Source organism: Astyanax mexicanus, chromosome 2 (assembly GCF_023375975.1).
Source record: "Astyanax mexicanus isolate ESR-SI-001 chromosome 2, AstMex3_surface, whole genome shotgun sequence".
In the NCBI taxonomy this organism is placed as follows: Eukaryota; Metazoa; Chordata; class Actinopteri; order Characiformes; family Acestrorhamphidae; genus Astyanax; species Astyanax mexicanus.
In genome coordinates, this window is record NC_064409.1 from 70,099,036 (window position 1) to 70,116,163 (window position 17,128).

Below are 17,128 nucleotides of genomic sequence, written 5' to 3' on the forward strand. Positions count from 1 at the left end.
GGTAAAGACTAGCACATGCCTCCTCTGACACATGTAAAGTCAGACTCCGCCTCTTTTCAAACTGCTGCTGATGTAGCATTGCTAAGTAGCATCTAGGGTTGCAGCGGTAACCGGTTTCACGGTATACCATGGTATTAAAATGCACGGTTATCATACCGTGTGTGTTTGCTTATTACCGGTAAAACGCAAGCCAGCGGAGAAACTCACCCGCGCATGCGCAACTCTGCTCCGCTTCAGCTGCTCAGCACACAGCGGTGAGAATGGCAGAAAGTGCATCAGACTAGAGCTTAGATTCTCTGCCCGAACCAGACCTGACCCGAGGACCGACCCGAAATCGGGTCCGTTCGGGCCGAGATTTCCCACCACATTCCTCGGGCCGGGTCGGGTTGGGCTCTAGAAAATAGTCTGAGATGTAGGCATCTGTTTTTTAATTATATATTTTATTTTTAAATAAAGCTCTGGTGTGATAATCACAATGTTAATGCTAAGTAACCAATTATTATTGTTAATGAAAACGAACCAAATAACGAAAACTGAAAGTGAAACTTAACTAACTTATTTATAAGCGCTGTTTTCACTCCCGCAGTTCTACAGCGGGAGGTGTTGTGCCGATTCTGTCCGCGAAGCGGGAGTCGGATTGAGCAGGGAGTCGGATTCGGCATAACAGCGGCAGCGCGGCTGCACCTCGCGGTCCGCGGTGTTAGTTGTAAGCGCTCGCGCTAGCCGCAAAATACGACAGAAAACACTGAGAAACTGCAGAATTATGAATTGGACTAAAATGAGCACGAGGAGATAAAAGAGAACCTTTACCTGTGAGTAGCTCACATCAGAACACGCAAATCTCTCTCTCTCTCTGTGTGTCTCTCTCTCGCACGTGAACTTCTCCGCACTGTGTTTAGCTGTTCTTAAAAATCATTTTTATTAAATAATAGTTCTATGCTTCTATGTTAGTGTTAATTAACATAATTCTGATCATATTTCGCTCATTCAAACAGCCTGAAAACAGACTTGTAATCTTGTAATCAACAAGCTTGTAATCAATGTGGCCGTAAAGTCACAGCTAAAGGAGGAAATACATCAAACCTGTTCTCCCATCTCCGAGAACACCACCCCGCTGTGCAGCGCAAAGTATGTGTTCAGTTTATAATTTTACCTAAATAACCTAAATAAAACTTCTTTGTAGTCGTGCACAACCCATGCGGTAAGCGCCCGCAAAAGCGCCGAGTTATCCGAAATTTGGGCATGCAGGTACAGGCATGAAGTGCGTGCTACGATGGATTCACGTGTCCGTGTAAAGGTCCTGGCCGGACTGGATGTGAAAGACGCCATTCATTTACATGCGTTCATTTTCAAATTCTGACGTGCCTGTTTTTCATATGTTGAAGGTTTTAAGTAGTGAAAGCCTTAAAATAGAAATATCTATTGTGAGGATCATGTCAGAAATAAATCCCCTCTTTCTGCAGTATCTGGTTATATACAAACTTTTTATATATATATATATATACACTCTTAATGCCCTTAAGAGTAGTGGAAAAACATGGTTTCCTTCACCTGATGGTGTAGTTTCTACAATAAATAGTTAATTGAACAAAAAAACTTTGTTGTAATTTCTTTAAGGGTCAGTTTAATAATATATGTAACAAACTTGTGATACCGTGATAACCGTGATACCGCGGTATTTTCCGAGACGGTTATCATACCGTGAAAATCTCATACCGTTGCAACCCTAGTAGCATCACAGTGCACTCTGAGGAAAGCGCATTGACTCGGTTCTGATCCATCAGCTTACAGACACCCTGTGCTGGGGACATCACCCTTGGGAGTGATGTGGAAAGACCCACCCAGAGAGAGCAACGCCAATTGTGCTTTCTGTAGCCATTTTATACATTTGCTTGAATTTCTTACTGTATATTTGTAAGCATACAGGTTAAATTAACAGCATTAAAATCACACATTTTGGTTTTAGGGGTAATGCTAATACAGCTCAAATGTTTAAAATTTTTTTAATTCCTTGGACTCCACCCACCCCCCCTCCCGCAACCATCTACCTAATATAGTCACATAATGATCCTGTAATATAACCCAAACAGCCCCGTGCATAACGTACACCAGGCTTTAAACACAGAGTCCCCACAGAGTTCTCCTGCACATTCGCATCCCTTCCCCCACGGCCTCACCCACCCGTTTATCGATCTCGCCATGCTGCAGCTGCACAAAGCGAGCGCTGATAGCAGCAATGTAGCTCTGCTGGTTGGAGAAGGCCACCCGCCCAGCCCCCTTGGGATACTTCAGCTCAGGGTCAGTGTCAATGCCAGCATAGCACACCCCTCCATACAGCCGGTCCATAATCATCGCCAGCTCCACTACCAAAGGGCAGAGAGAGAGGGAGGGGGACAGAGAGAGAGAGAGAGAGAGAGAGAGAGAGAGAGAGAGAGAGAGAGAGAGAGAGAGAGAGAGAGAGAGAGAGAGAGAGAGAGAGAGAGAGAGAGAGAGAGAGAGAGAGAGAGAGAGAGAGAGAGAGAGAGCAGTTTCAAAAAAAGAAATAAAAAACACAAAAAAAAACAAACCAGGACACCACAGGAGGGACATTTTTGTCCCAGGAGTCACATGCCATAACTGGTGTCTGCAGCACTCAACGCAGTATAAAAGCTCTTATGTCCCAGCTTACAGTGTGAAGTGTATATATACAGCTCTGGAAAAAATTAAGAGAGCACTTCAGTTTTGCTATTTATAGATAAATGTTTGAGTAAAATGAAAAGTGTTGTTTTATTCTATAAACTACAGACAATATTTCTCCCAAATTACACATAAAAAATAATGTTATTTAGAGCATTTATTTGCAGATAATGAGAAATTACTGGAAAAAAAAAGATGCAGAGCTTTCAGACCTCAAATAATGCAAAGATTTATAGGTTTAAATCTTTGCATTATTTAAAGGTTTATATTCATAAAGTTTGACAATATCAGGATTCATGGGGCTGGAATTGTGAAAGAGTGATTCAGGGAGCATGAGATCATCATTTTCACACATGGATTGAGAGAGTTCACCACAGAGTCCAGGTCTTAACCTCATTGAGAATCTTTGGGATGTGCTGGATGGAGAAGCGCTGCTTTGTGCAGCGGTCAGACTCTACCATCATAAATGCTGCTGTAAGATCTTGGTGAAAAATTAATGCAACACTGGATTGAAATAAATGTTGTGACATTGCAGAAGCTTATTGAAACAATGCCACAGTAAATGCAACAAAGCAATCAAAGCTAAAGGTGGTCAAATGAAATATTAGTGTGACCTTTTTTTTTTTTTTAACAAATGAACAAAAATGTGAGCGATGTACTCACTTTTGTAAAATACTGTATACGCACATACAACACACAACACAGCAGTGTGTGCATTTCTCTTAAATTCTGTCTGAGTAGCATTTGTAACACCCAAACTCTCTACCTGCTCGAAGAGGTCGTGGAACTCCTCCAACAAAGATGGTCTTCCTGGGGTCGAGGGGCTGAGAGCCATCCATCACAAAATCACTGTCATTCAGATTCCACGGACGAATCTGGACCTGACGAAGACAGAGCACATCACTTTTCTAGCAGGAATACCTTTTCTATTACCTTTTTACCATGACGACAGTAAAGTGTGATCTGCCATATCCAAATCTAGTTCATTAAGCAACCGTGCCTAATGCTTTTTAGAAAATGTAACAGTGGTATTTAACCCTAAATCAGAAAAGGCTGGGGATAAAAGGGATGGTACTCGGGAGGGTGATATTTATGAATTTACATTCATAATTTTCACTTAAACCTTCACTGTGCAAAACAAAGTATTCCAGATCTTAGTATTACAGACCCAGATTCTGCCTTCATGACTAAATCCACACCTGCCTTAAACCAAAAGTTTGACATCTTATAAAGTTTACAGTATGAGCAGCAATTATGAAGTTATGAACTTTATCATTGCACCTCTCTATAAAATCAACATCAGCCTCAAAAAGAAATATGCAATATATATGCAATTAATCAACTACATTTGGGTTTCATTTGGGGAAAACTGAAAACTTGACTGTCACACATCAAATGACAATTTAGAATTTAGAACACACTTACTGTATTTTCCACACTATAATTAAAATCCTTTAATTTTCCCAAAAATCATCATCAGCGCACCTTAAAATCCAGTGCACCTTATGTATGAATTCTACCCATCAGGATATAAGGAGCAATAAAGGCACTCCGCTGAAGTACAGCATTATACAGGAGTTTCAGTTTAGTACTCCAGCACCGAGACTGGAGCAGTATTAGCATTAGCCGCTAACTGCAGCACTATCTCTTTTCTCTGTTTAGAGGGGAGTATTATCAGACTGTAGTCTGCGTGTTTACCGCATTAAAACAAGCTACGATGGAAGACCTGCTAGCTGAAAGCACCCTGGCTTACCAGAACACTCGTGGCTAGTGCTGCTGCTAACCACACTGTTGAAAATATTGGAAATCTAAGTCCTGTAAATAAACAGACGCGCTTTACCCCAAATACATTATTTTCAGGAGAGAAATCTGTGTAGATTACTGTGCGCCACCCTTGTTCCTTACTATGGTTAACCTAAATGCGCCTTATGTATGAAAATATACCAGAAATTCATATACCAGACGTTCATTGATAGTGTGCCTTATAATCTGGGGCGCCTTATAGCGTGTAAAATACGGTAAATGCATTTGATGGGACACTTGCTGCAGGTTTGACGAGTTCAAGTTACTGCCTCACCAGCCCACACATTGTTTTATACAGATGGATCTGTGTATGTGTGTGTGTGTGTGTGTGTAGAAGTCCAGAGTTGCTCCTCAGACTTTATATTTAACTGCACCTACTTTAGAAGAGTGCTGCTGCCGAGCCGCCACCTCCTCTTTCATGATTTGTGCAGAAGGTTAAAAATACATGCTCCCGCAGAGTGAGAGAGAGTGAGAGAGAGAGAGAGAGAGAGAGAGAGAGAGAGAGAGTGTGTGTGGACTGAAGTTACATACTGGTTTATCTTTGATTGTGGGGCTGGAGACGCAGAGATACAGCTTGCCCTCCTCCTCCATACAGGCATCGATCAAAGCCTGGACAGAGCTCTCCTCCTGGAACAGGAGGAACGCGTAACCTGGGGGAAGAGGACAGGACTGAAGAGGCTCTCTCTGCTGCACTACATCATGTTCTAAAGAACACTAAAGAGTCAGGGAGGATGTTAGGAAAAGACCTTAAACCACCAGACATAAAGCCTGGTCCCACACTAATAGAAAGGAAAAGTCAAGGTCATATGATAGCTTACAAATATATTTTTTCAAAGAAACTTAATTTTTCTTTTTTAATAGCTTTTTTCATCCCTCAGCACCCTTAATTTTATACCCGTAATTATTTACAGTACTAGTCATTTTTTTTCCTTTATTTGTATTGTTTTCTAAATTGTAGATTAATATTGAAAACATAAAAAAATATGAAGGAAAGCATATGTAATTATGAAGCAAACAACGACAAATAAAAGTGTTAAATCAGAATATGTTTTGCACTTTAGATTTTTCTAAGTAGAACCTTTTCCTTTGATGTCAACTTGGCACTCTTGGCTGATTCTCTGTTACATTTAGTATTGCTATGGTATCTGTATACTATGTGTATATGTATACAGCTCTGGAAAAAAATAAGACCAAATTGAAAACCTCTGGAATATAATCAAGAGCAAAGAGGGATGATCACAAGCCATCAAACCAAACTGAACTGCTTGAATTTTTGCACCAGGAGTGGCATAAAGTTATCCAAAAGCAGTGTGTAAGACTGGTGGAGGAGAACATGCCAAGATGCATAAAAACTGTGATTAAAAACCAGAGTTATTCCACCAAATATTGATTTCTGAACTCTTAAAACTCTATGAATATTAACTTTTTTTCTTTTCATTTTTTGAGGTCTGAAAGCTCTGCGTCTATTTTTTTATTTCAGCCATTTCTCATTTTTTGCAATTAAATGCTCTAAATGACAATATTATAATTTGTAATTTGGGAGAAATGTTGTCTGTAGTTTATAGAATAAACAACACTGTTCATGTAACTCAAACGTATAGATATAAATAGCAAAATCAGAGAAACTGATTTGTCTTAATTTTTTTCCGCAGAGCTGTATGTATCTTTTTTAATCGCATGTATCAAGGTGAAAACTGTACTTAAGGTCAAAACTGTAGCGTGAACCGTGACTTTAGCCTAGTGCTAAACCCTTATTATAATACAAAATCTGGCCCAAAAGGTGAATCAGCTTTTGCAGAAATGACAGCTTCCCTTTTCAGTAAAATTACTAGTAGTAGCCACTCTGACAAAGCAGCAGGGTGAATAATCGTCATTGTGCAGAGAGGTGCCCTATTTTTGCTGTAATAAGGGAAGCACTGAAATGACTAGCTCCTGTGATTGTAATTTTTACAGGTTACTCACTCCAGTGTAGTCCAGCACTGAACACTGAACACATGCAGCATCTTAAAATCTTACCTTTAGGTGGGAAGTAGGATTTGCTCTCTGCTTTGTGAGGCCAGTCCACAAACAAGTGGCCAAACCGGCGGAAACTAGCAGTGATCTCATCTGAAACACACGCATTTACACAATACACTGATGAGTGTGTGCAGTGGGAGTCACTGGGTAAATTAGATAATCAACACAAAGAGAACATCCAGTGTAAAGGGCTTGAAATGATGCAGTCCAAAATAAGTTACTGTTAACTAATTACTAACTCAAATTAGCACAAACCATGAAACTGGCATGCCAAAACCACAGTGAATCAGCAGTAAAGACAGAGAGGATGACACATTTCATAGTGTAACACTACTGGTGTCCAAGGTCTATACAAAAAACGGTTTCTCTAACAATAGCAAAACCCTTTTTCATAGCTATGAATTTTCTTTATAGCAGGGGTTCTCAACTGGTTTCAGCCCGGGACCCACATTTTCTCACGGTCATTAAGTCATGACCCACTTTTATAGAATACAAACCAAACTAATTTATTTTTAAACAATATCCTTCAAAAATACAATTAAACATACATAAGCATGCAAAGTGAATTTAAGAGCAATTTAAAAAAAACTGAGGAGAAACATGACAACTACATGTATAACAGTTACAACAATAAAATTAAATATCAAAACTGCACAAAATAAATAAGGCCACAAAGTTAGATATTTCACTTATCTGCACCTAGAGTACATGAGTAAGAAACTGTCTGTCTCTTCTTTTCCCTATTTAAAACCCAGCAAGCACGTAACAGTATTAGACTGTTGATGGCCAGCTGGGAAGATGAGTACAAAATCAGATGAGCACAAATTATTTTAAATTTTATTTTACTTTGTTTCTAATGTACCAGATTTTACACTATAATGCGAAAAATACAAGCTGTCCGTGATCCACCCAAAACGTGTCTGGGGTCCCGAACCACCAGATGAGAGTTGCCGCTTTATAGGGATGGCAAAACCGAACAAAGTAAAACAAAACCAAACAGGATTTAACATTGGATAATTTAGATATTAGATATTTGTTGTCAAATCTAAGGAAATATTCTAACAAAGCACAATATGACAATCAAATCACAATCTTCTTTTATTGCTTATTTATTTTGAGTCATCAAAATAGTCACTGTACATTATAAATTATTCCCTCCTTGAACTTTGGCCAAACACCAAAAATGCTTTTCGCATTTCACATTACCAGGCTGAAAAACAGACTCAAATCTGATTTTTTGCTCAGTGTGGCTCAAATCTGCACATGGCTGTGCAAATGTCAAGTCAGATTTGAGTCACTTTCGCATGTGGTCCTAAATCAGATATGTATCCAATCCATGGACATGCTACATGAATGTAAACAGTCAAATTGGAGTTAATGCGTCTTTTTGCTTTTACGCATGCTCTACGTGCTTCTCTCTGGTATCTACACATCTCATGGTGCAGCTGTGCAGCTATAGCTGCAAAAACAGCAAAAGCAAACCACCTGGCCTTTTTTCACCTCCTCGACCTGAGCATGAACTTTAGACCAGCTGTTTGCTGTTTCTCCACTCCAGAAAATATGCTCCACATATGAGCTGCTAACAAACGCATCGATTTCCTGTTATAAAGCTACGAGTCGTCTCTCTAATATGACGTTTTTTTTGTTCTTTGTAAATAGGAGACGTTTATACACGTATCAATGTCTCATGACTTGGTTCTACTTGTTTTTTGGAGTATGTGCTCATATTAGTAGAAATAAGAGATGAAAAATAAGTAGGGGCCAGTTTAAAGTCAGACTGTAAAACTGCTGTTTAAATGTGGTCTACATCAGCGTGTACCTTCGTCTATATCAGGAGGGAGTCCACCAACAAAGACCTTGCGAGAATAACGCTCGATACGCTCCCCGTTCTGATGAGGGAAGCAGTGTGGAGAGCCCAGCCCACCGAGGCCCTGATCGGACCTTTCATCCTCCCCAAAACTGCGCTCGTCCTCCATGGGGAACAGGGATGAGTGACCTACCATAAACACACAAACATATACAGCATTAATAACTTCCACTGCAGAGAAAAATAGAACATAAAGTAATTTAGCACAGACAATTACATTTAACAAAATTATGACACAATGGGATTAGTGCTGGGTAAATCCTAATCAAACCTGAAGTCTTAGTAGAAACTAAAACTTTTATTTTTATTTATTTTACTAACGTGTGGTCTCCTATTTTCGGCCAGTTCCGCCTATTGCGCAGTTTCCTTTCCCTCTCTGCCAATCGCATTAAAGAAATTCAAAACACATCAAATCCCGCCCTTAGTAAAACTCTTAAAAATTGTCATAAAACATTATTTTAGCATTTTTACAGCTATTTTTCTTGATTTTTTATGTTGTACACTACTTAGGGAGCCTAATTCTAAGTGAACAAGGGTGTCGCCATGTTTTCCAAACATAACCAGAGTATGAATGCCCATACAGGACAAATGCGAAGTCATTATACACCACTGGGAGCCACTGGATCCCATAGAGGCACAGTGCAGAAACACCATGTCTCCAATAGTCGGTGCAGGCAAAGACACGGTCCCACAAATAAATAAGCCCAGTGATTCGAAAATATGCAATATTACACACACTATCAGCCACCAATATCAGGTTAAGAGTTGTTATTATTAAAATAGAAGCTTGTGTACATATTTTTCAGTTAATGTAGGGTATTTCAAACTGAATGTAAGATGGCTGAAAATAGGGGACCATAATTCCACGGGTCTTGCCACTGGGGGGCACAGAAGTAAACAAAAAACTTTAATTCTTAAAAACAAACATTATCTTTCAAAGTCAAATGAGCGCTGGACCTTAATCTACACAGATTTCTCTCCTGAAAACTGTTTATTTTGGTGATTAAAGTGCTTCCATTCATTTAAAGTAAACTTAGATTTCCAATACTGTGACTGAAATGGCCAAAAATAGAGGCTACCACGCTAGATAAATGTTTCTTCCATTTGGCCTTTAATTAACAGCTTTAAAAAAAAAAAACAGAACCCTGTAATAGTACTCTCTAAATGATGTTTCTGCATTTCTCAGCATGGTTTGCATTTATTTAGAGCTGCAACTAATGATTATTTTGGTAGTAGACTAATCTAATCTGATGATTATTTTTTTGATTAGTCGATCAGTCACAGATTATGTCCTCCATCTCTAAAAACAAAAGAAAAACAGCTGAACTTTTAAATATGAAGATTTAAAAGGCATTTAAATGTCTAGATGTTGTTTAAACGTAAAAGTACTGATATTTAGTGAATAAATATGAGACACAAACTTTAAATTATCAACATTGTCGATTATATCGACTAATCGTTGCAGCCCTACATTTACTGCAGTGGTGTAAACATGAATTACATTCCACAACTGTAGGGGGGGAGCTCAGGAGCAAAAGATACCAACCGTCACATAATTACCACCCACGGCACTGTCCACTGCGGGTGGTAATGCAGTATATGATTTATATATCTGCACCCACTATCAGACCTCACTGCAACTCCCATAATTCACATCACCTTGCCATGAGCACACTGGCCAGTGTTCAACCTCACTCACTAGAGAACACCTCACAACTCATAAAGGTGTGGGCATTTCCAAGCCATCCCCTGAGGTAACACTTCTTGATCAATTTACATACTGCTGTCCCATGACTTTAGGCATGTCAGTGTATTTAACACCCAGCACTAAATAGGATGCATTAACACACAGTAGCAAACAATTCAACATGAACACAATGTCACACAGTGAAAACAAACAAAAAAGCACAAGAAAACAAGCACACGTACATAATTAAACACATACATATTGTACAGACAGCTTAAAACGTTACCTCGTCGCCTCCCATAATTCCTTGCTGCATGCAAAATAAGACAGAACACCGTTCAGCAGTGGCACACCAGTCAGCATCACTGCACATCATTAACAGCCTCAAGCTCATTCAGTTTTATAAGTGTGTGCAGAAAGCAATACCAGAAGAATTTAAAACATTACATACCGTTTCCAGACAGAGAGCCTTCTCCACTCGGATGAGAAAAGCCAAAGCGACCTGTAGCAAAACGCACACAACCTACATCAGACTCAGACATATAACATATGCAGAACTTCAGCTCATTTCCCAGACCAGGAGAACACACTCAGAACTGTTTAACTGACCATTAATAATCACTAAAACTATTCTACCTACTGTATTGTGTAAATTCACTGTTAATATTTGATGCAAATAATTATTTTCCTATTTTTAGTTATCATGTAGTGCAAGGGTCAGCAATTAGTTTTGGTCAGATATTTTCCAAGCCAAAATCTGTTTTTGTGTAAACCCAGGAAATAAGGCCTCACGCTGAATCGAACCTGAGTAATCAGGGTTCGCGGTCCTTTAAACTACCGTTGGCGCGGCTAGTGTATTGATATACAACTGGGGGAAAAAAAATGCCTTATAATGAGATAAGGCATGATGGCATTATAATGAGACGAGAGAGACAGGGAAGGCGTGTAAATTAAAGTTCAGAGAAGCGCTTTATTTTTTATTATAATTTTTTTCATGATCGTTCATTATAGTTCAAACAACCTCACGGGCCAGATGTTTCACGCTTGTGGGCCACATTTGGCACACGGGCCGCCTATTGCCGACCTATGATGTAGTGTGTATAATATGGAATTATTTAGTAAAATAAATAAAAAATAAATAAAATGTTTTAGATTCCTCAAAGTAGCACCTCTTGCTTAAACTTACAGATATGTCAGCTTGATGAGGTAGAGTAACCTGGAATGGCTTTCAGTTAACAGCTGTGAAGTTGTGAAGAGGTAGAGTTACAGGTATACAGTGAATGGACCTAATTGAGTAATATTTTAATACACTAAGTAAAGAAAAAAATATTCTAAGAAATGAAGGTCAGTCAATCCAAAACATTTCAAGAACTTTGAAAAAGCATCCTCAAGTGCAGTCACGAAGACCATCAAGAACATTAAGATGAAACTGGCTCTCATCAGGACCGCCCCAAGACAGGAAGACCAAGAGTTACTTCTGTTGTTCATAAGTTCATCAGAGTTTCCAGCTTTAGAAAACGCAAGTTGATCACACCTCAAATACGTATTATAATGAGTAAAATGATGCTGCCAGAGGATTAAAAATATATCTAATAAATTGCATGCTTTGTGATTAATCTAAATGAATCGTATTTGTAAACTGTACAATTCAATTTAATTATATAGAGGGTATTTACTTTTACTATGCTGTGTGCAGGAAAGCATAGCATTCTGAAATACACATTCTACATATTAATACTTGATTTGTGCTTATTAACGATACAATTAAAAGTGGCCTGATATACACTAGCAACTATTTTATTATTATTTGTTAAGTATGTAGGACTGAGGTGAGGAATCAGGAAAAATGCAATGGATCTGGACAAATTCTATTAAAAATAATGGATCAGATAACGTTTTAAAGAATATTTCCTGGTCTTTATTTGATGATTCAGGTTTTAATAGGTTGAATTCATAAATGCACTTTCAGACATCAAACTCATGTCTGGGACTTTGGGAAGCCGCATTTGAATGTGCGACGCTGCTTTGCTGCAGATGCGACAAATATACGTGTAACTGCAGATTGCTGTTGTTCTACAGAGTTTGACATCTCTGATTACTTTCAGCTTCCTGAGATAAAGATAAACCCATTAGAGAATATAATACATTTTCTGATTAAATGGAAAGATACAGAAAACACGGCGCAGGAAAGCAGCGGTTTAATCAGGAAGCAGAGCAGATCCACTCTGCAGAGTCTGCCCTCTCCTCCCTGGCCTAGATTAGCCAACTAATCCTGAGGGTTCAGATTCAGCTACCAGCTAAAAGAACATCAGAAGCAAACGACCGCCGGACCTTTTTACACAGCACTGAAAATCACTGCAAGACTTTCCTCTAATATTAAAAGAGGAATAGTGTGTCTTAACACTGTTAGAACATCTAATGTTTATTTAAAAGAGTAATTTATGACTGCTAAATTCACTTCATCACATCAAAGCTAGAGCTGGGTATCAAAATCCAATACCAAAAAGGCACCGACCAAAACGTCTCAGTACTACAGAGTACTGGGAGTACCCAAAGATTGGCTAACAGCAAAAAAACAAGCTACTCCTGCTTTAGTTTAGTATCCAATCATTGAACACTTTTCATTTGAACAGTCTAATGTTAAGTTAAATGTTATATTCTTTGGTTATGTGAATCATTGTGACCTCTGGGACCATGCTAAATTTTTCCAGACATTAAGAAAGAAAGCGCAAGGAAAAGTAAGTGGAAAAAAAAAACGAGATAACTAACGTTAGCAGCTGGCTGGCTAATCATAGCAACAAGCTAACTAAAATTCTAATGTTATCAGGGAGAGCACTAAAGCTAGCGACAAGCTATCTAATATTAGTGACGACCTAGCTAAAATACTAATGCTACCAGGAAGAAAACTACCATTAGCGATGAGCTAGCTAACCTTTGCAATGAGCTAAATTACACACTAATGATACCGGGAAGATAACTAAAGCTAGCAACAAGCTAGCAACGAGCTAGCTAACCTTAGCGACGAGCTAGCTACAATACTAATGCTACCAGGAAGAAAACTACCATTAGCGATGAGCTAGCTAACCTTTACAATGAGCTAAATTACACACTAATGATACCGGGAAGATAACTAAAGCTAGCAACGAGCTAGCTAACCTTAGCGATGAGCTAGCTAAAATACTAATGCTACAGAGGAGAGAACTACCATTAGTGACAAGCTAGCTAACCTTAGCAACGAGATAGCTAACCTTAGTGATGAGCTGTTTGAGGGCAAATTTTAATTGTTTTTTTACATTGTAGAATAAAAACGAATGGATTTTGTATTTGAATTTTTATTTAAATATTAATCTGGTCTCTGTCTTGATCTCGTTCTTGTTTTTTTATGGTCTTGGTCTTGACTCGGACTTGACATGTCCCTCACTCACTCACTCTGTCGCAAAAAAATAAACATTAGGCTAGTCCACAAAGCTTTAATGGCTCTTTTTTAAGTCTTAAGAGATCTTTAAGGCTTTTTTTAGATAAATACTTTTGTTGTAAAAAAAAAACTCCTAAAATTACCACAGACCTTTTAATTGAAACGTTTTATTTTTTTTAACAAACTGTTTGAAATCTTGGTTTGCTGCAACACACAGGAATAAGCAGCTTATTGTAAATTCTCCAAATTTTAAAAAACAATAAACAAGAAACAGAGATTTACAGATGTCTACATCTGAATTTTACTTTAGTTATTTAGTGACAAGCCAGTATAACGTAATAAACAGCTAAACAGTTTTGTCTTCAGTTTTATTTGGAGTACTAAACATATTCAATCTTTTACTAATAACACTTTAATTTAGGTGTCTTTATTTGCTCCATATTTGATACATTACGAGAAAGTAATAGATTAGAATGACAAACGAATACTGAGGTTTTAAGGAATTAATTGGCATTTATTTCTTGGCTCAAGCTTTAAAGTGTTAAATTATAAAGTCTGAATGCCCAAAAATGCTTTTAACAAAATGTGAATCAAGACTAGATCCACATTTATCCACCTCTGAATGTGTGGTGCTGCTCTGCTGCAGATGCAACAAGAGCACTGCATTGCTTTGTTTAGTTGGAAACCAGCACTGAACATAATGTTCACAACCAAGAGGAGGACTGAGAGAGGAATGCAGTGTTTTAAAGGAACTGGGAGCAGAGTGGTCAGGTAGGTCACATTATACTAGGTAACACTATAAAGATTAAAATAGTCACTAAAAATTACAACAGTCATTTAAAAACTGCATTCAAATTACTAATGTTCATTAACATCACATCTTATCCGAATCATGGGGCTGCATTATTTAGACACACACAAACATGTAATCATGATGATGGAATCATCAGACTAGCAGTTTTGGAATCACAATTTCAGGATTTATAGAGCATTAAGGCTTTATAATTTAAGTCGAGCTTAGGCTTTATACTTATCCGTAAACTTAATATTGGGATTAGAGCAGCACAAATAAAAAAATAAAATGAAATACTGGCATTGCAGTAGTGTTTAATTCTGAAATATAGACAATACAATAATTTTTTACAAAAAAAAAAAAAAGTAGAATTGACAGGAGTCAATAATTAAACAAAGACAATGTTAAAAATTAACTCTATAAAAGAAAAAAGCTAAATAAATTATTTTTGGATGATAATTAACCTTTTGGAAGCTATGCTGTGACATTTACAGTATAATGGATCTTTTTGCATCAAGCAGAAAAAAAAAAAGTTTTAATACCTAATAAAATTAATCCTACATTGCATTACATGTACTGTGATGTGACTATTGCATATGTCCACATTCAGATCATGCTAAAACCACAGACTAATGCTAACCATACACTACACGACTTTGAAAAGACTTTTAATAGACTAAAATCTAACACCTTCTCACATCTAAAGTCAACAGACTTTTTAGTCACAAGCCAAGATTTTGCAAAGACTGCGGATTTTGCAGGTTCACTATTAAGGCTAAGAAGAATGGTGAGAACAGTCAAGAACAATCCACAAACCACCTCCAAAGAGCTGCAGAATCATCTTGCTGCAGATGGTGTCACTGTGCATCGGTCAACAATACAGCAGCGCACTTTGCACAAGGAGAAGCTGTATGGGAGAGTGATGCGAAAGAAGCCATTTCTGCAAGCACGCCACAAACAGAGTCGCCTGAGGTATGCTTTTGCGTAATGAGAATATATATTTAGCATAATAAGAAATGGCTTCTTTCACATCACTCTCCCATACAGCTTCTCCTTGTGCAAAGTGCGCTGTATTGTTGACGGATGCACAGTGACTCCATCTGCAGCAAGATGATCCTGCAGCTCTTTGGAGGTGGTCTGTGGATTGTCCTTGACTGTTCTCACCATTCTTCTTCTCTGCCTTTCTGATATTTTTCTTGGCCTGCCACTTCTGGGCTTAACAAGAACTGTCCCTGTGGTCTTCCATTTCCTTACTATGTTCCTCACAGTGGAAACTGACAGGTTAAATCTCTGAGACAACTTTTTGTATCCTTCCCCTGAATAACTATGTTGAACAATCTTTGTTTTTAGATCATTTGAGAGTTGTTTTGACGAGCCCATGATGCCACTCTTCAGAGGAGATTCAAATAGGAGAACAACTTGCAATTGTCCACCTTAAATACCTTTTCTCATGATTGGATACACCTGGCTGTGAAGTTTAAAGCTCAATGAGGTTACCAAATCAATTTTGTGCTTCAGTTAGTCAGTAAAAAGTAGTTAGGAGTATTCAAATCAATAAAATGATAAGGGTGCCCATACTTTTGCACCGGTCAAATTTTGGTTTAATGCATTTTGCACATTTTCTGTTAGTACAATAAACCTCATTTCAATCCTGAAATATTACTGTGTCCATTAGTTATTAGATATATCAAACTGAAATGGCTGTTGCAAACACCCAAATATTTATAACTAAAAATGATTAAGATTAATAGAGGTGCCCAAACTTTTTCATATGACTGTAACCCAGCATCACTAAAACACAGAGTTTCAGAGGAAATGTTACACAAATCCTTCTCTACAAACAAAAACTGTGAGCGCCAGATTCTCAGCCCAGATCTACAGTCTGGATTTATGGTGTTGTTTCTGAGCAGATGAGCGTAAAACCCTCCTCAGAATCTTGTGGGAATTTTATGTAATCCCGTCACTCGGCCGTTCCGAAGTCGAAACAGATTCAGTGCTGGCTAAATATTTGCACTGTCATCAAGTGGCTGAACAGTAAGACAATGTGTGCAGAATCACACAGTGAGCCAGTCCCACTGAATCTCAACTGACTGAAGAAAGAACTGATTATTATGAAAGTTAATAAAGCAGTGCAAGTGGTACACGTCCAGGAGGACTCTTCTTTAACACATCCCAGCATGCCTGATCGCTCGACTTGCTATATAGGCATGCTTGTGATGGTTTTGTATGCAAATGAACACTCACAGCAGATAGTTGTAGCTTTAAAATTTAACATTTTTGCACTAACTTCAATCAAATCCAAAAAAAACAATGTTGTTTTCAGCTTTTCCTCCATGTTTGTAAGGAATTTGTTCAATATGTGAGCCTTGTATATGAGCAACACACCAGCCTACTCAACCCGATTGGCTAGACACAGTGCCGTGTGATTATTTGAATAAAGTTGAACTTTGCTGAACTTTTTCACCATACGGTAAGGCTGCTTTCGACGCAACACAACCCATAATGCTCCCTGGCATGCAGCTGCATCCCCTACTAAAATGAAAAGGATGCATCGAGATAGTAGGGCTACAAATAATGATTATTTTGGTAGTCAACGATTATTTCTGCCACGTCCTCAATCTATAAAAACAACAGAAAAACAGCTGAACATGAGATTTAAAAGCCATTTAAATGTCTGGATGTACTGATATTTAGTAATTAAATATGTAATTTGTTGTGTTTGGGCACTTTTGGAGACACAAACTAAGTTGAGTGTAACCTTTGTGCGCGAGCTATTTACTAGGGATGCACGATATTGGAAAAATTTTACATTGCAAATGATCTTTTTTTTTTTTTCGATGATATATATTGCAATATTAAACAATGCAGGGC

General features: G+C 38.1%; 1 protein-coding gene across 6 annotated transcripts in view; it reads right to left on the reverse strand.

Annotated features, from left to right (window-relative positions):
* cpeb4a (cytoplasmic polyadenylation element binding protein 4a) overlaps positions 1–17,128 on the reverse strand; it is a 39,113-nt gene that overhangs the window by 11,418 nt on the left and 10,567 nt on the right. For 3 of the 6 annotated variants that reach the window (XM_049474882.1, XM_049474881.1, XM_007253575.4), the window contains exons 4-10: positions 10,501–10,551; positions 10,336–10,359; positions 8,315–8,491; positions 6,496–6,585; positions 5,011–5,129; positions 3,443–3,557; positions 2,182–2,363 (exon numbers count right to left, since the gene is read on the reverse strand). In XM_049474882.1, coding sequence (XP_049330839.1) covers positions 2,182–2,363; positions 3,443–3,557; positions 5,011–5,129; positions 6,496–6,585; positions 8,315–8,491; positions 10,336–10,359; positions 10,501–10,551 — 758 coding nt within the window. The remainder of the gene's footprint in view (positions 1–2,181; positions 2,364–3,442; positions 3,558–5,010; positions 5,130–6,495; positions 6,586–8,314; positions 8,492–10,335; positions 10,360–10,500; positions 10,552–17,128) is intronic. The other 3 variants (XM_049474885.1, XM_049474884.1, XM_049474883.1) reach the window with 2 other exon arrangements.